The 23,433-nt window shown below is 38.5% G+C and overlaps 1 protein-coding gene and 1 long non-coding RNA gene across 3 annotated transcripts in view; one reads left to right on the top strand and one right to left on the bottom strand.

Annotated features, from left to right (window-relative positions):
* The window catches only part of MPP3 (MAGUK p55 scaffold protein 3), a 57,318-nt gene that overhangs the window by 17,773 nt on the left and 16,112 nt on the right, over positions 1-23,433 (bottom strand). For both annotated transcript variants that reach the window (XM_051994332.1, XM_051994333.1), the window contains exons 11-18: positions 20,996-21,060; positions 16,928-16,948; positions 15,904-15,945; positions 13,681-13,836; positions 13,513-13,593; positions 11,403-11,496; positions 11,058-11,166; positions 6,949-7,071 (exon numbers count right to left, since the gene is read on the bottom strand). In XM_051994332.1, the coding sequence (XP_051850292.1) occupies positions 6,949-7,071; positions 11,058-11,166; positions 11,403-11,496; positions 13,513-13,593; positions 13,681-13,836; positions 15,904-15,945; positions 16,928-16,948; positions 20,996-21,060 (691 nt within the window). The remainder of the gene's footprint in view (positions 1-6,948; positions 7,072-11,057; positions 11,167-11,402; positions 11,497-13,512; positions 13,594-13,680; positions 13,837-15,903; positions 15,946-16,927; positions 16,949-20,995; positions 21,061-23,433) is intronic.
* Positions 220-7,051, top strand: LOC127560073 (uncharacterized). Its single transcript, XR_007953272.1, has 2 exons — positions 220-300; positions 6,865-7,051. It is a non-coding gene; the product is annotated as an uncharacterized LOC127560073 (long non-coding RNA).

The following is a 23,433-nucleotide window of genomic DNA, read 5'->3' as shown; positions in this document are numbered from 1 at the left end:
TTCTATAGTCTAGCCATATGGATCTATTTCCTATTCTTCCCACACAATGCTGCTTTGCTCTGGCTATCCTGTTTACCCAAAATGTTAACATCTCCCTAGAATCCTTGATTTTCTTCAAGATTCAACCTTTTTCCCTAGTTCTTTCCACTAGTGAACCTTGTGTGCATCTTACCAATGGAACAGAATGAGAACCACTGACAGAGAATTTCTCTCATGTTTATCAGCTTGAGCCTCTGGACAACTAAAGATTTGCCTGGATGACATCCTACGGGAAGGAAGAGAAGCCATCTTGCAAGAGTGGTAAGATCCAAAATAAGTTAGTAGAAGCAAGGATGAAAGCAAGAGACAAACAGCTCAGTCAGATGGAACAACTATGTAAGCCTAAGTGCTCATGAGAGTTGGGGTATTTTGTCCCTGTGGTTTGTCTTCATTTCTGAAGAGGACCAGAGACATCACAGGTGATGTCTTGTGCGTGAATTGGATTTAAGTGAAGCAGAGCTGCAAAAGTCATCAGCTTTGCTCTTTCTTCCAGTCACCCAAGTCCAGTCTCCGGACAAAAGCCAAGGCAAAGGGGGATAGCCTGGCATAGACTGGACGACCTTGGCATCTCTGATGTCTGACCAAGCTCTCAGGACTGAGTCTGCCTTAGCTCTCAGGACTGAGTCTGCCTCAGTCACTTCCATGGACAACTATCCCAGATGGCTGTCCAAGCAAATTGTTCTCATCCGCCTATTCTCCTAGGGAGAAGTCTTCACGTGTTTGAGGCAGACAGAACTCTAACTCACCCACAGGTGTGAGAACTGCCAATTATTACCCTCAACCTGGGTTAGCCCATCTGCCAAGATGGTTAACTGCAGTATATGTGGAACAACTTTTTGGAGAAATGAACCACAGGACTTAACAGAACAAGCTAAGGGGAAAGGAAGCCCAGATACTAAGACAAAAACTTTGCAGAGGTAATATGGAAAAGGTGGAAAGAACAGAACTGGTAAATCAGTACTTTCCTATCCTTTGTTTTATTCCTATTCCCTCCAGGGAGAGAATTAAGCTTGTTTCCCAATCACTGTTTCTAAAGAGTTTATTTTGTTTCCTCTTTTGTGGTTTCTCTGATATAAAGTATTTAACCACTGAAGAGTGTGTGTGTGTGTGTGTGTGTGTGTGTATCCTACTCAATTCTGGCACAGAGAGAGAGGTAACAGGTGGTAAAGTATCCAGGAGAGAAGTGGATAGATTTTTATAATGACTGGGACTTTCCCATAATGGGGGCTCAGAGTTTTATAGAAGAAAAAAAAGGATTGATTTATGTTTTTTATAGCTTCCCAAAATCAGAGAAAGAAAAGATGGATCTAGGCCAGTTCTAGACAAGATTAACTTGGCAGTTTCTAGTAGAGGGGAAGGGTGAGCCATGTGGATACTGGTTTTGCTGAGTTAGTGGCCTCAAACATCCCTTCTTTCAATTGTCTTCCCCTGGAAAATCTGAAAGAAAAATCATTTCCCTCAGAGATGGAGCCAAGGGTTTTTTGACAAAAAAAGTGGTCCCTGAAGGAGAGAACTAGGAAAGATTGGTGCTGCCCATATCAAGGTGGAGGTTGGAAAAGAAAACTCAGATGAATTCTTTCCCCTCACAGACTTCAACGGCCACAACAAAAACCTCTTAAAATCATTTGATTTTATATGTGTCTCATTCTGGTATTAAATTGATATATCTCAAAGGCATTGCCAAGGAAACACATGCTCTGGAAAGTACTATCATGCTAGAAAGGCTTTGAGGATAGTCCTAAAGACAATTCATAACTGCTCTCTGAGGACCATCCCAGCTAAGTAGAGAGAAGTTCATCATCTATAGGCTAGCCACTTGGGGACAAATTCCTTGGCCATGGCAATCCATGAAACAAAGGAAAAGACAAAATGGCTCTACAAACCCTTTTTGATTTCCTCTGTAACATGGCAGACCGATGGAAAAGAAAATAGATAAGTTATTACCCATGTCCCCTGCTCATCAGGGATGGGAGCTGGGGAGGAGGAATAAGCATATAGTGCCGACTATGTGCCAGGAACTATGCTAAGGGCTTTTATAAATCTGTTCTCATTTGATCATCAGCACAATAATACCTACCCCACACAACTGCTAGCTTCCATATGATAGCTATTATCTATTCATCTGTTGTCTTGTCTTCAAGAAAGTGAGCTCAAGAAGGGATTATTTTAATTTCGCTTTCCCAGGGCTTAGTATGGTGCTTAGCCCATAGTAGATTATTAAGAAATGCTTCTTGATTAGTGGATTGATTCAATTATATATGACTTAGTTTAGTTTATTAGGAGAATAACAAACTTCAATTATGACTTCAATTATCTCAGAAGCCACTACTGGTCTTCCAATGTGGTTGTGGCTGAAGATTTCATTGCATTCCCCCATCCTCCCCTACTCTTCCTACCCCACCCTGTGCTCTAGCCAATTCCAGTATGAGACCTTCTACATTTATTCATACCCACTTTTAAATCTTGACACATCTTGGCAGAGCTTGGACTGTGCTAGGGTAGCCTTCTTGAATCTAGAGCCATCCCCAGTCATGATTTAGCATTAGAAGGGGATTTTAGTAGTGGGACAATAGAGGGATACTATTTTTCAGTTAAAAAAACTAAAGCTGAGAGCAGATAAGTTACTTGATCATCACACAACTTGAAATGTCAGTGATAGAATTTAAAATCCCTTATTCCAACATAAGAAAACTCCCTCAGACAACAAAGATTGATACCTCCTCTTTATAGGAAGTTGCTTAAGAGCATCGAAAAATTAAGTGAGTCAACTGTGGTCACACAGTTAGGATCAGAGGCAAGACTTGAACACAGGTCTCTATCCAATAATACAGTTTCACCTCTTTTAAGAAAAAAAGAGCTGAGGTAAGATGAGGGGGCCGTGACATTGAACCCACAAGCAAACTTCAAAGCCACATTTTATTTTCTTCTGAAAAAGTCAACTTTTATTTTTTTTATAAAATCATAAAATATCCTGTCAGCAGATTCTTTGGTTTTTGTGAAACTCTTGTTCCTTTCTCTTGAGTATTGTCATTGTTCAGTTACCTCCAATGATTACCTTAGGTTGCAATTCTGTTTTGTATATTTTTATCCTTGAGGCCTATTTCCATCATATCACATGTCTTCTGTCTGCTGGGATCCATGAGTAGGTGAACATTTTTTAGCAGCTAATACAGGGGATTTTAATCTAGATTTCTCCATCTGATTTCCAAAGATATTATCTATTCCCTTGCACAAATCTCTGACAATCTCCACTCACTCACATGTGAAAGGAGGGTCAATGATATCTAATAAATTCATTCAGTAGGATTTATTATTTAAAATTTAAGAGAAGAAATAGGCAGAATCCCAAATAAGAAAAGCATTAGCATTTTCATAAAGGAAAAATATAATAACTAATTGTGTGATTGTACTCTGAAGTAATGAGAGAGAGAGAGAGAGAGGAGAGAGATGGAAAAAAAAAGACAGGGAAGGAGGAGGGAGAGAGACAGAGACAGACCCATAAAGAAAGGCTTCCAAGCAAATAAAATTTTAAAGGGAATATTTAACCTATCAAAAATGATGAACTTTAAAAAAAGCTTTAGAAAGTAACTATGCAGAAAACTTATGTGCCAGGAATTATGCTAAGTGCTTTTATAAATCTGTTCTCATTTGATCATCAGCACAGAGGGGGAAGACTGTTTTTGCCTTTCTTTGTAATCCTAGCATTTAGCACAATGCCTAGGGAATGCCAGGGAAGAGAAGGGAAAGGGAATGAGTATTAAGATCTCACTATGTGCCAGGTTTACCCTAAGTACTTTACAAATATTATCTCATTTGATTCTAATAATCCTGGGAGGTAGGTGTTATTATAATCATTTTGGGGAAACTAAGGCAGACAACGTTAAATGACTTGACCGGATCTGATAGCTTAGTCTGAAGTTAGATCTGCACTCAGATCTTTCCAATTCCAGGCTTGGTCCTTTAGCCACAGAGGCTCTAGCATCTCTAAATGAGATTCTGAGAAACCTCTGCACCAAGAAAAATGTAGGTTTTCGGTCTGATACATAGAAGACCCTGAGCCAGGTTTCTTTTCTTTGGGGCAGTAGGAGACCACATTTCTCCATGCAAATGCCAATTTCTCTGAATATCAGACCTTCAAGTGCTTCAGGAATCAGATTTCTAATTTTCTCCTTGGGTAGTAAGTAAAAGGATAATCCCACTCGGTAAATATTGATGGGGGTTGGGGGAGACAACTTAAAAAAAAAGCATTTTAGGTGAATAGGATTGAAGTTAATGACCAGATCTCTTAAGCTAGAACAGAGATGTTCTATTTAAGCTAGGAAGCAAGGAATGGTGTAGTGGGTGGAATATTGAAACTATAGTGAAGAAATCTTTTTTGAAAGCTTTCCCCTGATACTTACCAGCTAAATGACCTTGGATAATTTCTCTGACACTCAATTTCCTTACCTCTAAAATAATAACTACCTCACAGGATTGTTGAGATCTCAAATGAGATAATCTCTATATGGTCCCTTGAATCTTTGTTGTGTAATAAATCAAATTATTATCTATATCACATGGAGTTTTAATTATTGATTAACAACTTAAAAGTGCTACATAAAAGTCAGTTATCACCATTACTAAAACTGGGCAGCTCCTGACTATGGCAGCACTCCAACCACAAATCTATGAAGGAATTATTTAATAACTTGCATTTACTCTGAATTTTTTGTTTTCTTTTGATTGTATATCTTGTTCCTTTCCCCCCAAGAAGTGATAAACTCTGTTTGAGCAGGGGTTGGTTTGAGACTTTGGAGTCTGAGGTTATAGTTCTAATCTATCCCCAAAGCCCAATACAATGGTTTAACACAAAGTAGAAGCTACATAGCAAATGTTTGTTGATTGATTTTTCAGAAACGATGCTTAAATCTCTTCAGTGTTGATTTTTCAGAAACGATGCTTAAATCTCTTCAGTGAAAATTCTGCCAAAGCATTAGGCTTCTCAGCAAAGGTTATGTTAGCATCTGGATAAAAGAGGGATTTCAGCCAAATATAGCAAAAGGAAGAAGAACACAAGTATGGCTGTGTTTAAATCCCATTCCTCTTATTACCTAAAAAACCTGAAATGAGTTATTCATTTCTCTTTGGTTATTAGTTTCTTTCTCTGTAAAATAAGGGGCTTGGGCTAAATGGTTCCTTTTCCAGTTTCAATTCTTGGACTATTACTTCAGTTTGATGCTGTAGATTATTTTAGAAAGCTGAGGACTTTATTCTGGTCCCAGTTGGATGGGGGGGAGGGGCGGCCGGAGAAAGATGAGACACACACATATAAAGAGACAGAGAGTGACAGAGACAGAGAAAAAGAAAAGGACATAGACAGAGACAAAGAGACAGAGAAAGAAATAGAGACAGTGAGAAAAAGAGAGAGACAGAGATAGAGACAGAGATACACAGAAAAAGACAAAGATAGAGAAAGAGAGAGGGGGACAGAGAGACACATAGAAAGAAAGCAGAGACAGAGAGACAGAGACACACAGAGAAGACAGACATAGACACAGAGTGGAAAGAGAGAAACGGACAAAAAGAGATAGACACAGAGAGAGACAGAGAGGAAATAAGAGATAGTCAACTAGCATTTATTAAGGACTTACTGAATATAAGGAAATGTATCAAGCACTATGTATATAAAGAAAGGAAAAAATAAACAAAACAAAGCCACCATCCTCCTTCTCAAGAAGCCTACATCATATGTATGTATTTGTGGGGTAGACAGGGACCTATGAGGAAGACCTATAATATCCTACAATATCCTATGGGGAAGACTGTCAGTGTAGAATTGAAAGTTTGTTGAAGTATTGATTCAGAATAGAATCTACATTTGACTTTGGTATAGAGTTCAGCACATTCATTTATAGCTTGTTATATTCTGGGAATCTAAAAATCCTCCTAAAATTTAAAAATTAGAAGGGATCTGAGAGGTCATCTAGTCCTAACCCTTTTTTTAAAAGGATGAAAATAAGCCCCCCAAAGAAGTCATCTACCCAAGACTTAAAAGAAGGCAGTCTGGTGCAGAGGCACTGAGGTGGTGCAGCGTATCCTATGTGTCCAGAGCAGTGGACCTGGATCCGAGTTCAAATCCCACCTTAGAAATTTATTATTGAAGGATCCAGAGCAAGCCACTTAACCCTTGTCTGCTTCAATTTTCTGATCTGTAACATAATAGCCTCTACCTTTTAGGGTGGTTTTGAGGAATAAATCAAAATAATATTTGTGTAGTGTTTTGCAAACTTTAAAGTGCTATATAAAATGCTAGCTAGCTGGGGGCAGCTAGGTGGCTCAATGGATAGAGGCCCAGCCCTGAAGTCAGGAGGACCTGAGTTCAAATCTGGGTTCAGACATTTACCACTTCCTGGCTGTGTGTGACCCTGGGCAAGTCACTTAACACCAACTACTTCAGCCAAAAAAAAGCTCAAGTATCTGAGCTAGAAAAACAGGAAAAAGTCATATATACACACACTCACATAATAACAGAAAGTTGTTGTTCCCTCTCAGCATGGAAACCAAGAAGCTTACTTTAAGGCAAAGTAAAGAAGTTCAAAATCAAAAGTTTCATCCTTTTCTTGGAGAGGCCCTGAGCAGCAAGCCTTTAACTTTCTCTGATGGAACAAGTCAGTATTTCTCAGCTTCTCTCAAAGAACACTTTGTAAAGAATCTCTTTATATTCCAACAATAAGAAATTAGGAATTTAGGGAAAGGGAATTAGGTGTTATTATAATCATTTTGAGCAAACTGAGGCATACTGAAGACAGGGGTCTTGTGTAAAAAGCAACTTTCTTTCCTTTCCAGGGGACCTCTGGGATATTTTTCAACATAAGATCACTCAGGAAAACTTTGACCTCCAGAAGAGAGAATACAAAAGGGTTAACTTACAAGAGGACCTGAAGTTTCTTCAGAAGCTGGTGACATTGATGAGTTCCTCTTCCCTTCTTGGATGCAAGGTTTTACAAATATAATGTAGGGTTTAAACTCGGGAGTCCTCAACTGTTTTATTGCCTGGGAAATGGAAATGGGAAAAGGGGGAAGGGCTATGATTACAAAGCAGGATTTTTTAATCATACCATTTTGGCAGAAGCACCAAGACAAAGATGTCATTCAACTCAGTGGTCATGTCAGTAGCTCCCTGACAATGACATTTCTAGTCCCCTTCAAACCTCTTTTCCCTCAGCAATAGGACTTTCAAAATCAGAGAACTAAAAGAACAAAAAGCCTGCTTTTGTTGGAGGCTTTTGAAGAATTTTCATTGATTTTGGTCCTATATCTGGGTTTTTAGGTTAAGTGACTTGCCTAGGGTCACACAGCTAATAATTGTCTGAGATCAAATTTGAACTCAAGTTTTCTTCTGACTCCAGAGCTAGTATACCATCAACCACCCCCATGTCTATTTTTTAGAATATATTCTCTGAAAGACCTGATGAATGTCTAAATCACAGGTGACAAAATACCAATAATTACAGAATCATAGATGGAAGGGGCCATGTCATTTAAGTCCCAGTTCCTCATTTTATAGACAATAAAACCAATCCTCAAAAAGCTTAAGTGTGTGATCCTGGGCATGTCACTTAATCTATTTTTATGCCTTGGTTTTTTCACATGTAAAACTGGGAACATCATGACACCTATGTCATACTACCCTGGTAGTGTAAAATGAGATTATTTATGTAAAATGTAAATTGAGATAAATGTAAAATGTTTCGTAAACTTAAAAGCACTTTATAAATGAGAGCTATTATTAATGCTGGTAATTTAAAGATGAATTAACCCTCTCCCTATGTCTCTTCACAGTCCCCCATGGAATAAATCCCTTGATGTTTATTTTTATTTGTATGTGGCCTACCCTTATGCCTCATTGTGATATTGAGTTGACCATGTGTTCTTAAAGGCAGTGACAGTAAAACACAAGCTTTGGGAGGTACTACCAAACCAGAAAGGTTTTTGAGGATGGTCCTGGAGGCAACTATAACTGGACCAGTCCAACCAAGTAGAGAGAAGTTCAGTATCTGTAGGCTGGGATACTTGGTGATGGATTCTTTGGCCATGGCAATTCATGGAATAAAAGAAAATACAAAATATCCCTCAATCCTATATTTCCTAAACCCCAGTAACAGTGGCAGAGTGATAGAAAGGAGGACAGAACATGCTTTAAAAAACAGTCATCAGACTAGCTTTAAATATTCACTTAGCTGCTAATATTTAAGGGAGGATGTGGACACATAGGATAAGGCAGGCACAGATGGGAAGAAACACTCACATTAGGGAGATCACAGAATCTCTAAAATATTGAAATGTATGTGAATACAAAACTTAATAAACTGTACCCCACTAATGTAGGACTTGTCACAAGATGAAAAAATCCAACAAAGTATTACATAAATGTTAACTATTATCAATTATCATCATAGTGTTATCATCATGATCAACCCTGGATGACATTTTATTTTCTGCTTTTCCAAGAGGACAAGTCTTGCTAAAAATCAATCCCCCACCAAAAAGGAAAATGACACATGTTCAAATATGTGGGAAAACAGGCACATTAAAGTACTGTTATTAGACCTATGAATTAGTCTAGACATTCTGCAAAACAATGAAAACTTATAGCCAAAATTTACTAGACTATTCCCTGGATATCACTATCAAACTCATGCCTCAAAGTGATTAATAAAAAAAGAAAACTACCTATGTGTACAAAAAATATTTATAGCAGTTCTTTTTGTATTAGCTAAGAAGTAGAAAGTAAGGGTAAATCCATCAATTAGGGAATGGCTGAACAAATTATGGTATGTGAATATAATAGGATACTACTGTGCCTTAAGAAATAACAAAAAATAGTTTCAGAGAAATCTAGAAAGATATATGAATTGATGAATTGAAGTGAGCAGAACCAAGAAAAAGATGTATACAGCAATAACATTATGGAAATGAACAACTATTAAAAAATTTAGATTTTTAGATGTAATAAATAGGTGGATGGATGGATGAATGGATAAAATCCATAAGCAGTTATTGAACACTTGCAATGCACCAGTGCTAAAGACACAAACCAACCCAAAAATGGAACAGTCTCTGCCTTCAAAAAATTTACAATTTTTTGTACGGCAAATGGAAAGATTAAATAAGACCTCTAGGAGAATAGGCAGTTTTTAATTTAAGTATAAGAACTGATGAAAGCTATATAACTAGTTATGGTTTCTCTACAAATGATGGTATTAAATATAAATGAATCTTATTTATTCACCAAAACTAATGGTCTCTCTTTGTAAATCTTTTGGCAGAAAGGGCTAAAATCTATGGGTGCCTAATAATAATAAATCTATGTCTTTAATATAACCTATAACTTAGACTTTTTATTAATTCTTTTGGCCAGTCCCCTAAAGGACAGATTCCTCCTACTTTATCAGCATCCCCAGCTTTATACAATAAACATGTCTCAGGAAATTTGTAAAGTAAGATGGATTCTACTTTCCTATTGAAATCTGTTAGGGAAGATACGTGTTCCTATGAGAAGGGGGAGAGTGTAAAAGAGAGACTGGGTTAACATCTTTAAAAAAAATGTGATGGCAAAACCATTAGGTGGCAGAGGTTTGGTATTAGCCATGCTTCTGAAGCACCTTCTGTCTTTCCTTTTTCTTTCTTTTCCTTCACTTTTCCTGATCCAGGATCCATAACTAACAAATTTTGAACTTGGGACCACTGACACAAAGTGTACCCTCAGAGAGGGTGAGGAGATGTGTCAGCAATCTAGTAAAGGACCCGCCTAGAATTTATCTTCCAGTATGCATTCACATTCTAGCTATGCTTCTTATTACTTGTGTGATTTGGGGTAAGTCACACAATATTTAATCCTTAAAGTCTGATTCTTCATATTGTTGTTAGTTAGTTGTGTCTGATTCTTCATGATCCTATTTGGGAAAGATACTGGAATAGTTTGCTATTTCTTTCTCCATCTCATTTTATAGATGGGGAAACTGAGACAAACAGGGTTAAATTACTTGGTCAGGATCACACAGCTAGTAAGTGTCTGAGGCAAGATTTGAACTCAGGAAGATGAAGCTTTCTTAATTCACTATGCATTATGGTGCCATCTTAGCTGCCTTAATCTGAGGGGTAATGGGGTGGGGGGGCGATATTAGAATTAGCAGTAGGGTAGTGATATGGTCAGCCTTGCATTTAGGGGACATCCCTTTTCAGTTGTGTGAAGAAGGATGAATTGGAAAGGGGAAAGGCTTGTTGCAATAAGAGATCAATCAGAGACTTCTGCAATAACACAGGATAGGGGAAAAGGACCTGATCTATAGTGTTAATTATATGAATAGAGGAAATCGATGTGAGAGGTGTGGAGGAGAAGGAAAAAAGATATGGCAACTGACTGGATCTGTGGATATGGCATTGGGATGAGCAGTTGAAAATGACAATCATGAGAGCCTACTGAAATTTTGGAAGAGGAGGGAGTTTGCAGGAAAAGATAATGGGATCTGGGTTCTAATCTATCCATATCCATATCTACTCTTCCTGTGTAACTCTCTCTGCCCCTTTCAAAATAAAAAGTGGGCAGGAAGGATGTTACCTGCACTGTCTCAATTGCAGAACCCACCCTCTCTCGGGCACCTGTCAGAGTCACAAAAAGATGTAGGTACAGCACTGAGATAGGAAACTCCATCACCTGTGAAGCTGCCGAGGGTAGCAATTAATTCAGGATTTAACTGTCCTAAGCCACCTCACACCTGACTCAGAAGAGTGGGGGAGCTTCTATTGCAGTAGGAGTAGAGAAGGGGGTTAAAGGAGGGGCAATTGTGTTAGAGACAAGACCCCCTGTAGCAGAGAAGATAGAATGCAGCCTGTTTTCCCCACCCTCTGGTTAATCACACACTCCATGGGTGCTAGTTTGTAATTCCTGAACTGCCAAGTCCATAAAACAGGTCTCCATTAAAAAAAAAAAAATGGCAGGAATAAAAAGTTGTTAAAAGACTGGTCCCATAACTCACTTCAGGTTCCACATCCACCAAACAAACTTTGTTTTGGGCTATAACAGACTGAATCGCCTCCAGGCTGGTACCATAGAGATTTTCTTTGTATTCTCCATGCTCCAGGAATCTAAAACATTAAAGGGGAAAGATATTTACTTCCTGGGATCTCTGATATAGTCAAAGAAAACTAAGGAAGTCCATTCAAAACTGACCTCTCTTCCACTACTCTCTTGGTTTCCTTTCAAGAAATACTTTCAATTTGCAGGGGATGTGGGAGTGCAGGACAGAAATACGAACACATACACACATACCCACCACACACATATCTATTTGGCAGACTATTCGGCAGACCCACCAACCTACTTGTTATGGTGCAAATCAGCCTCAAATGCTTGTTTAGAAACAAAATTATATTCCACTCCTTCTTTTTCATGACTCTTCCGGGTCCTGGTTGTATCTAAAACACAAAGTGAGAGATCATGGAGTGAGAGTTTTAGGGACCCAGCTCCCTAATCCTTTCTAAAACTTGGAGCAACCCCCACAATCTAGATGAATATAAATACTTAAAATAAAACATTATCAAGAGAACCAATTATGTTGAAAGAAAGATAGGATTTTTCCTGTCCATCTTCATGGATCCCTTGAAATCTATCCATCAACCCCTAAGAATTAAGAACTAGATACTTTCTAGCAAACTAGTTCTAAAGAAAATTACTATAAAAAATGAGGATTCTTTCCCATTGTCTTTCATTAGAATTGTAGGATATGTTCCTCTGGCTCAAAAAATCTAACTCTTAGGTATAACCAAATCACATAATAAAGAATACAATCCATGATATAAAGGAGAAACAAAATAATGACTGCAAAATAATCTTCTGGGTCTAACTGGAAGTTCCATCTTGCTAGCTACTTACCCATGACCTTCTACAATCCTCTATGCCATATTAAAACATGGTAAGGCAGCCACTTAAGTGAACATACACCATCTTTATTATGATGATAATAAAAAGAAAAAAGGAAGGAAGGATGAGAAGGAAGGAGAGAGGAAGGAAGGAAGGAAGGAAGGAAGGAAGGAAGGAAGGAAGGAAGGAAGGAAGGAAGGGACGAAGGAAGAGAGGGAGGGAGGAAGGGAGGAAGGAGGGAAGGAAGGAAGGAAGAGAGGGAAGGAAAGAAGAGAGAGAGGGAGGAAGGGAGGGAGGGAGAGGAGAGAAAAAGGAAAAGGAAGAAAAGCTGAATTTTTTATAGTAGTCCAAAACTGGTGTCCATGGACTGGGGAACACCTAATCAATTTAATATATGGTGTGGTGCCATTAAAGGAAAGAAAACTAGATTTGAAGTCAAAGGACCTGAGTTGGAATCTCATCTCAGTCTCTTTTCACCTGAGTGGTCCAGGGCAATTCACTTAATCTCTATGATCCTGTTTCCTTATGTATTAAAAAAGTTAGAGGGAAAGGGAAAGGAAAACACATTTTTATAAGCTTTTATATTACTACCAGGCAAGGCACCTAGCTGGTACAGTGGATAGAGCAACAGTCCTGAAGTCAGGAGGACCTGAGTTCAAATCTGCTCTCAGACACTTAATATTTTCTAGTTGTGTGACCCTGGGCAAGTCATTTAAACTCCAATTGCCTCAGCAAAAAAGAAAAAAAAAAGAATAATCCTAAATTTGCCTCTATGAAACTTTCACATATTGCTCCTTTGGGATCATGTAGAATACTACTAATTTCTCTTCCACTTAAGCATGTGTCAAGTACTTAAGAGAGAATTATTATGTGCTCTCCAAGTCCTCTTTTCCACAGGTTAAATATCCCCACGTTCTTTGACGGATCCTTATGTGGGGTGGATTGAAGGCCATCTTGTCTACCTTCTTCCTAATTTATCAGGGTCTTTACTTAAATGTGTTGTACAGAACTGAACACAATATTCCTAATATTGACTCAAGTGGAGCTTGCAAACCACTAAATATAGTACAGTTTTGTTAAGCCTGCATCTTAAGAGAATGTTGTACCCAATGTAAGTATGTGGGAGAAGGTCTAAGAACCTTTTTGCTGATGCAGGAACCCATGTTTAAAAGGATCGAACATACTTCATCTATATCAGATTGCTTGCTGTCTTGGGGAGGAAGGAGATAAGGGAGGGGGGAAGAAAATTTGGAACATGAAGTCTTATAAAGATGAATGTATTTTGAAAAATAAAATACTATTGCTAATGTAGGAAATCCCCTACTCTACAATATCCTGACAGTCTTCCAACTTCTGTTTGAGACAACCCAGCATCTTTGAGACAACCATTGCATACAAAAGACAATGTTTTTCCACATTGAATTTCCATGGATTTTCTGGAATTGTCATATATTTTGAATGTACTTGACTTTGGTATCTCCTGTCATTCAGATAACATGTAAGTCAGGTAGCAATCAAGCAAGGCTGTTCCAGAACCAGGACAGAGAAGCCACCCACAAACACCCCCTTACGTGGAACAGCCACGCCATATTGTTGGGGATTCTCAGCCACCACCTTCTGTTTTAGCTCATTCAGTCTGGCACCCACAGAACCTGCAGAAAATGAACATGAAGTTAACAAAAGGCCCAGCCCCCTTTCTTGAAACCCAATCTTCCCATCCTCTAATGAAAATCACTCACCAATTAGGACCACGAGTCGGTGTCTCTCTCCAGGCTGATGCTGGTATTTGGTCACTTCTTCATATGTCAGGAGCTCAGGAGGCTCTGGTACCTTGCCTTCGTTTTGACTGCTAGGTCTTTCTTTGCGGCTCAACCTGAAGCTCCTCCGGAGCCCGGCTGAGAAGTCAGAGGAGAATATTACACTAATTTGAATCCAACCCAGAAGGAATTCTCCTAGCCAACACCCATCAGCCTTTCCTGTGGAAAACAATCTTAGGGCAAAAGATACCAACTTGCTTACTATGCTAAAGTGTGAAAATGAATGAGGAGACTCCAAAGAGATTATTTCCCACTGGATAGAATCATCCCAATCTCTTTTCTTGGAATCCCACTTGGAATGGGAGTTTCTATGATCAATTTAAAAACCTCCCCTTTTATCTTAGCCCCTCTTCTTGGGCTGGAGCAATGCTGGAGGAAATTATTTAATTGTGCTGACTTGTCCTTCATAAATTTATATTATCTTATCTCCCTACTGCATGGAAATCCTTTTACGCTTCCCTATTTGTCTAACAGATTCCCCACCAGCCTTTCCAAATCTCTTCTTTTCTCAAACCTCCTATATCACCTCCTCCCCACACCAAGCTGAGGATCATTTATACTTGATTTCTCCCTCTCCCTCATACCTCATATCCAATCAGCTGCCACGTAGTAGTGATTCTACCTCCATAACATCTCTCAGAGCCTGTCCTCTTCTCTCTGTTCAACTAGCTCAACACCCTAGTAAAGATCTATATTCTTTTTTTCTGGGTGACTGTAATATCCACCTAACTTGTCTCCCAACTTCAAACATCACTCCCCTCTCTAAAACATTCTTCATATAACCATCAAGACATGGATCACCTCTATGTCCAAAGCTGGTCATGTCATTTCCCAGCCCAGAAAGTCCCAGCACCTCCTTATAGTTTTCCCCATAGCTTAATTTACAGACTCTTCTGTTTAGCATTTAAAGCCCTTTACAATCCAGCTCCAGCTTTCCTTTCCAGACTATGTATTGCTCCCCTCACTTACAATAAATTCCACCTCCTGCTCTAAACCTTCTCATGGGCCCTATCCCTAAAATACATACATCCCTACTTCTACCTCTTAAAATTCTTAGTTTCTACCAAAATATAGCTCCTACAAGACACCTTTGCTGGTACCTCCTGCCCGTGTGTAATTACTTTATGGTGACATTATACAGATTTTGTATTTATATAAATGTGCATATGTTGTTTCCAAAGCTTACGTGCTTCTTGAAAACAGGTGTTGTTTTTTTTTTTTTCCTTTTTCTTTATCTCCAGTGCCTACCACAGTAGCTGGCACTTTAAAATGTATGTTGATTGATTGTTCTTCTTACACCCATGGGGCCTGGGTCTGAGATCACAAGGATCTCAGAAGAAAGCTAGCTCAGAGGTCCTTCACTTTTTGTGTGTAATGGACCTTGTGGAATCCCAGTGAAACCCATGAAATCTTTTTCAAAATTTAATGATTACATTTTTAATAATTAAAGGAAATACTCAATTTTAATTAGAAAATTGTGAAAATAAAGATGTAAATTTTTTTCCTTCAAATCCATGAATTCTCTAAAATCTATCTATGGACCTTAGGTTAGAAGCCCTTGGTTTAACAATTTACAAGGAAGGAAAATCTATAACCTCCCAAAATTGGAGTCCATTTTAACTCTGGACAGCAGTAATGGCTGGGACTTTTGTTCCCCTTAATCTCTGTGTTTATTTACCTCTTTGCATCTCCCTCCTAGTTCTGCTCCCTGAGGCTAAATCCACCAAATCTAATCTCTCTTCCCAGAGACAACTTCCAATTCTTTTAAAACAGTTAACAAGCATCAGCTTGATTTTCTCTGCTTCAAGTAACTAAACATTGGTCCATCCCAAATTCCTTCAAGTAATTCCTACATCTTAAAGTCTAGATCAGGGTGGGAAACCTTTTTTTTTTTTTTTTTTTTTGCCAAGGGGCATTTAGATATTTATATCATAATTTGAGGGCCATACAAAATTACCAACTCAGAACTCAATTATGAGAACTCAAGCAGGGAGAGTCTGTCATACAGCTCATCATCTGAGGTATCAGAGAAAGGAAGGGAGTCTCCCAGATTCATCTGGTAGCTCTGCTTTTGCTCCCTTTTGGACTGATTATATGAGGCAATGGCTACACCTGGGTCATGAACAAGAGGCATGGGGTCCTTACCAATGTAATGTCCATTGTAGTAACCCTCACAGTCACAGTTCTCTGTAAATCAAAGAGAGAAAAAAGAACAAGGAAATGAGATCCAGATCCAGGAGAGGATGCATCTCCCCTGCAGTGGGAGGGACAAATTCATATCCCAGAAGGGTTTGTAGGGGCTGAAAGTTGGACAACAACAAAAAAATCACTCCAACTCTGCTCATTTGCTCAGGACCTGAGGGAAATTAAATGAGGCCCTCTGGCAGATGACCCAGAAGGAAGCCAGGTAGAAATCTTGCTGGGCTGGCAGCCTGAATTGCTCTCACGTGACTGTGGTGAACCTGTTGATTTTTCTGACTTTAGGCTCCAAACAGCATTTCTAAATTGGTTATCCAAAAGCTTTAATAGCTTAATGCTATACTAAGGCTTTTGAGACGATCTATATTTCAAGAGGTCATCAGTAGCTAGCTTAATCATCCCCTATCTGAGTTACAGAACACTTCCTAGTCTCCCCCATTTGGCAGAATTAAGGAATCAAGTCAGGTTTAAAGAAGAATTTTAATACAGAGGGAAATATAAGTCTTCTATTTAACACTCCTTCCTGATCCCTTCTAATTATCCAAGAGAACATTTTAGGATTTTGGGAGATAGGGCAGGGGAACAGGAGGGACATCAGTGCATTTAGATAGGTTGAGGCAACCTTCTGCTTGCTAGGAAATTAGAGGAGCTTCCAGTGCCAAAGAATCTAAAGCAGGAAGGTTACTGAAAAACGTAGTCTAAATCTCTATTTTACAAGTAAGAGCTTGTCCAAAGTCATACATGTACCAAGCAGAACTCAGAGTCAGACATGAATCCAGTGATGCTGTTTCTCCAGAGAAAAATGTGTGAATAGCAGAAGAGAATACGAAGCAAGCACAGGATAGTGATTGGAGGTGTTTTTTTTTTTTTAATATCACATAATTTGTGAACAGCTGTCAGACATTTGAGGGGAACACAGAGGAGGCCAGAGTTTAGCTCTCCCTTCCACCAAAACAAACACAGAGCCTACCTTTATCACAAGACTGATCATCTTCCGTTTGCACAAAAGACAGATAAAGCAGAGTTAGAAAGCAGAAATGTGGAGAAGACAGCCCACAGCTGAGGGGCATCAGCTTCCCTGGGTGTCTGAGGAACTCTCCATATGTCCCCTTTTCCTCTGCCCCAGCAAACCAGTGACCTGAACTGAAATGGATTATTAAACCCAGCAGCTTTGGTTTAATTAGTTTGCCTGTGTTTGGCTCATTAAAAACCCAGAGGAAACCAACTTCATTACATGCATCTTAAGCAGCCTGATTGAAGCTAATTTATTCATGGGCACCTTTTGTTTGTCGGTAATTTCCTGGGGACAGCTTTTAACCAGGAACACTTTGCAGTTGGCTTCAATGCTGGCCTTAAAAACAAGCAAAAACTTGAAGGAGATCTGCTCTTTGGTGGCTGAAGAAGGAAAAGAGATCATATTGCCTCCTTCCTCAGGGACTGGAATTACTACTGACTTCAGAGCACCTGTTTCCATTCTGAACTTGTCACCAATTCAGATGCCAACAGATCAGAAAGTAAGTGTGTTTGCTATATAACAAGTGAGGATCACACCAACCCATCCCCAACACCCAGGGAGTCTTAAATGGCTAAGGCAATGTTCATTCAGGGGTAAAAGGAAATAATAAAACACACCTCCTTTTTTACTCTCCCCTCTCAACTAGGTCAGATAATGGATAAAGCATTGGAGTCAGGAAGAGTTGAGTTCAAATTCAACCTTACATACTTACTAGCGGCGAGACTCTAGGCAAGTCCCTTAACTTCTGTTTTAGTTTCTTCAACTGAGGGAAATTAAATGAGGCCTTCTGGTAAATGACCCAGAAGAAAGCCAGGTAGAAATTTTACTGCTCTCATGTGACTGTGATAAACCTGTTGGCTGTTTACTTTAAGCCCCATACAGCATTTCTATATTGGTTAATTCAAAAGCTTTGATAGCTTAATGCTTTTGAGACAACCTTTCCTACCAAAGGAAAGTCAGGAATTATATGAGCAAAATTACAAAAAAGTTTTCACACAAATAAAGTCAGACTTAAATAATTGGAAAAATATTAAGTGCTCTTGGATAGGCCGAGCAAATATAATAAAGATGACAATACTCCCTAAACTAATCTATTTATTTAGTGCTATACCAATCAGACTTCCAAGAAAATATTTTAATGATTTAGAAAAAATAACAACAAAATTCATATGGAACAATAAAAAGTCGAGAATCTCAAGGGAATTAATGAAAAAAAAATCAAATGAAGGTGGTCTAGCTGTACCTGATCTAAAATTATATTATAAAGCAGCAGTCACCAAAACCATCTGGTATTGGCTTAGAAATAGATTAGTTGATCAGTGGAAAAGGTTAGGTTCACAAGACAGAATAGTCAACTATAGCAATCTAGTGTTTGACAAACCCAAAGATTCTAAATTTTGGGATAAGATTTCATTATTTGATAAAAACTGCTGGGATAACTGGAAATTAGTATGGCAGAAATTAGGCAAGGACCCACACTTAACACCACATACCAAGATAAGATCAAAATGGGTCCATGACCTAGGCATAAAGAACGAGATTATAAATAAATTAGAGGAACATAGGATAGTTTATCTCTCAGACTTGTGGAGGAGAAAGAAATTTGTGACCAAAGATGAACTAGAGACCATTACCAATCACAAAATAGAAAATTTTGATTATATCAAATTAAAAAGCCTTTGTACAAACAGAACGAATGCAAACAAGATTAGTAGGGAAGTAACTAACTGGGAAAACATCTTTACAATTAAAGGTTCTGATAAAGGCCTCATTTCCAAAATATATAGAGAACTGACTCAAATTTATAAAAAATCAAGCCATTCTCCAATTGATAAATGGTCAAAGGATATGAACAGACAATTTTCAGATGAAGAAATTGAAACTATTACCACTCACATGAAAGAGTGTTCCAAATCACTATTGATCAGAGAAATGCAAATTAAGACAACTCTGAGATATCACTACACTCCTGTCAGATTGGCTAAGATGACAGGAAAAAACAATGATGAATGTTGGAGGGGATGCGGGAAAACGGGGACATTGATGCATTGTTGGTGGAGTTGTGAACGAATCCAGCCATTCTGGAGAGCGATCTGGAATTATGCCCAAAAAGTTATCAAACTGTGCATACCCTTTGATCCAACAGTGTTTCTATTGGGCTTATACCCCAAAGAGATACTAAAAAAGGGAAGGGGACCTGTATGTGCCAAAATGTTTGTAGCAGCCCTGTTTGTAGTGGCTAGAAACTGGAAAATGAATGGATGCCCATCAATTGGAGAATGGCTGGGTAAATTGTGGTATATGAATGTTATGGAATATTATTGCTCTGTAAGGAATGACCAGCAGGATGAATACAGAGAGGCTTGGAGAGACCTACATGGACTGATGCTAAGTGAGATGAGCAGAACCAGGAGATCATTATACACTTCGACAACGATATTGTATGAGGATGTATTCTGATGGAAGTGGATTTCTCTGACAAAGAGACTTAACTGAGTTTCATTGGAGAAATGATGGACAGAAACAGCTACACCCAAAGAAGGAATACTGGGAAATGAATGTAAACTATTTGCATTTTTGATTTTCTTCCCGAGTTATTTTTACCTTCTGAATCCAATTCTCCCTGTGCAACAAGAGAACTGTTTGGTTCTGCAAATATGTATTGTATCTAGGATATACTGCAACATGTTTAGCATATATAGGACTGCTTGCCATCCTGGGGGGGGGGGGGGGGAGGAGGGAGGGAGGGGAAAAAACGAAACATAAGTGATTGCAAGGGATAATGTCGTGTAGAAATTATCCTGGCATGGATTCTGTCAATGCGAAGTTATTATTAAATAAAATAAAATTTATTATAAAAAAAAAAAAAAAAAAAAAAAGAGACAACCTTTCTTTCAATAAGTCACTAGTGCCCAGCTATAGATCGGGGATAATAAACAAATGAAATAGTATTTTTAAAGCACTTAGCTCCTATCTTCACATTTCTATCAACTTTTATCTAGGGACCCTCACAAACACCAGATTTCTAGTCAATTGTAAATTACTTCCTCCTTCTCCTCCCTTCCAATCCTTTCCTGTACTTCCCACCAAAACCTCATAGGAAGAGAGCCGGGAAATCTAAAATCATCCAATCATAGAATGTTAGAAGGAAACTTAAAACCCATCTGGTCCAATCCTATAATTTGATAATGATTGATGGTGATGAGGATGATAGTATTTCTATAAGACTTTAAGGCTTGAAAATCTCTCTAAAATTATTTTATTTTATCCTCACAACAATGCCGGGAGGTAAATGCCATTATTATTCCCATTCTACAGTTGAAAAAACTGAGACAGAAAAAATTAAAACACCTGACAATAATCTCAGAGCTAGTAAGTATCTGAGGCAACTCAAGTCTTTCATACTACAGATCTAATCTTTTCTTCCCTCTGCTACAGGGGAGAGAAATGTCTAAGTTTATAAAATTAGCTGAGTGAATAGCTAAAACCAAGCACCCACATCTCCTAACCCCAAATCCACTGATTTTCCCATTGTGTGAAAATCAAATTGGGGGGATTTATTATCTACTTCCTGCTTTCTTCTCCAGTTCATATAGTAACTCATACCTTTGCAGAGTTTCAGCTTTAACAACCTCTTAAAGGTCATGCAAGTATCATCATGCCCATTTTAGAAATGAGAAAACTAAGACTCAGAAACATGATATGACTAATTGGTCACAAAGCCAAGAAGTGTCAGAGTTGGCATTTGTACACTCATCCATTATGAGTATAAGTTCTTTGAGAATAAGAATTTCATTCTTCATACTTATATCCCCAGCCAGTGTCATAATCACTAACACATAAAAGGTGTGTTAGAAATACTTGTTGATTGATCCAGCTGGTGGAAAAATTGCCTAATTCCGGGTCCAAAGCTCTTGCCATTTCATTAAATTGGGCTCCCTCCCCTGGACCTAAACCCCAAGGGTGTCTCCCCCTGGGGCAGAAGCATTCTCTGGTCAGATTCTCCCAGCAAACCCAACTTACACGATGGCTTTTTGATGCTCCTTGGGCTCTGCAAAGTACCCATGGCTCTTCTGTAGGTCAAGCGCCTATAGAAAAGATGAAAAGGTTACCTGGGATTGAGGGACAGTGGAAAGAAAAGCCCTAAGGAGCTGAAGACCAGGTGGCAAACACCTGCTACCTGCCTTTGTTGTGGAGTGAACTCTAATCGACCTTCCTTGGACCATCAAAAGACAATTTTCAAGAGAGTTGTTTAGAATGCTGATAGAGGCAGGGCAGAGAGAATTGGGGGGGTGGGGGGTAATCAAGTGCTCCTTTTGTGGCCTATTACTTGGTTATCTTATCCTAGCTAAGTGTTCCAGGAGTGGATGCTAAGGAACCCATCCATTAATCAGGAAATCATTCTTCAACAGGAATCAGGTATATCCCAAATAATAATAATAATATTACTAACTCTTTAGGTAATTTAATTTTAATTAATATTACTAATAACTTTAATATTAATAGCTCTTTAAGACTTGAAGAGCATTTAATAAATATTAGCTCATTTGATCATCACAATAATCCTGTTACATAAATACTGTTGTTACTATTTCGAGACTGGATCTCCTATCTTTCCCTGGCTGGAAGTGCAACAACCGCCCACAGCCCCCAGTACTGATCTGCTTGGAAGTTTTGACATGTTCCAATTTTAACCTGGCTCAGTTCACTCCTCCTTAGGCTGCCTTGTGCTTTTTTTAGGGGGGTGGGCAGAAGGGAAGTGGGGGGGCCCTCATACCATATTAGGGCAAGAATTAGTTCAGACCCCTGATTAGCTTTAATCCTACTGCAGCTCAGAACTCTAAACTCAAAAGATCAACCAAAGCTCGTGCTTATCAGCAGGAATTACAAACGGTTCCACCAGATACCAGTTCCTATACCCTGAGGTAGATGTTACTATTATCCCTATTTTACAGATAAGGAAATTGAGACAGAGAGGTTAATGGTCACTAATAAGTATCTGAGATAAGATTCAAACTTCCTCATCCTCTAAATCTTGTCCAGCATTCCTTTGCTCCATATGCAGTAGATAATAATAATGATTTAAATAGCACTTACTACTTGCCAAGCACTATGCTAAGCACTTTACACTTATTTCATTTGTTCTTCACAACAGTTATGGGAAGTAGGTGCTATTATCTGCATTTAACGAATGAGGAAACTGAAACAAATACAGATTAAGTGACTTGCCCAAGAGTCACACAGCTAGGAAGCAGCTACAAAGAATTAAATAAGTCACTGGCTAGAATAGCTAAAAAGAACCTTAGAAACTATCTTGTTTAATATGCTCACTTTACAGAGGGGAAATATTCAAATGCAGAAAGAGGAAGCGATCATAGTATATCTAAAGAATATTTTTAAAAGTTACTGCTGGTCAGCAGAGCACCAGTCTTGGAGTTAGGATGTGAGTTCAAATTCAGCCTATTCAAAACTTGCTAGTTGTGTGACCTTAGGCAAATCACTTACCTTGATTATCTTTTTTTTTTTTTTTTAAGTAAATGAGGTTAGATTATTCTCACCTCTTTAAAAAGAGAGAGAGGGGAAAGAAGGAAGGAGAAAAGGAGGGAGGGAAGGAGAAAGAAAAGAAGGAAGGGGGAAAGAAAGAAGGAAGGAAGGGAGAAATTATGGGTCAAAAGAACACAATTTATTATTTTCCTAGAATAGTCCTGACAACAGACAATGTATCTGGCATCCAAGATCTACAGAGAAAATCTTATTAAATTGAAGGAGAGCCACAATCTACATCAATAGAGAGAGCACCCAGACTGATTATATCATGATTATATCTGATTATATCTCAAGTATCAAAATCTCTTAGTCTTTAGAACTAGAAGAGATCTTAGAAGTCATCCGGACCAGCCACCTCCCACTCTTGGATTTGTTCAGTTGTGTCCAATTCTTCATGATCCTATTGACATTAGTTCTTAAACTGTGGTTCATGATCCCATATAGGGTCTCATAACTAAATTTATGATCACTAAATTATGATTTATTATCAACAAATGTTTGATTTGTATACCTACTTTATATATCCAGGGTTACATAAAAATTTCTTAGGCAAAAAAAAAGGGTCACAAGTGGAAAAATTTGAAGAAGCCCAGCCATAGACCATAGCATGCTGATACTGTCCATGGGTTTTTCTTGGCAAGTATACTGGAGTCATTTGCCCATTTTCTTCTCCAGTGAGTCAAGGCTAACAGGTTAAATGGCTTGTGTGTGTACAGCGCCCTTAACTAAGCAGCCAACAAGCATTTATTAAGCATTTACTGTGTTTCAGCAACTGTGCCGGGAATCAGGAATACAATGACAAAAAGATAAGATGAAATGTACCCCATCTTCACCAAGCTTCCATGCAATCAGAATAGATAAATTGTGTACATACAGTACCATACATATATACGATGTATATAAAATGAATAAAG

The sequence above is a fragment of the Antechinus flavipes genome, chromosome 4 (assembly GCF_016432865.1).
Source record: "Antechinus flavipes isolate AdamAnt ecotype Samford, QLD, Australia chromosome 4, AdamAnt_v2, whole genome shotgun sequence".
Classification (NCBI taxonomy): domain Eukaryota; kingdom Metazoa; phylum Chordata; class Mammalia; order Dasyuromorphia; family Dasyuridae; genus Antechinus; species Antechinus flavipes.
The sequence above is the reverse complement of the archived record's forward strand: the minus strand, read 5'-3'. Positions and strand labels throughout refer to the sequence as shown.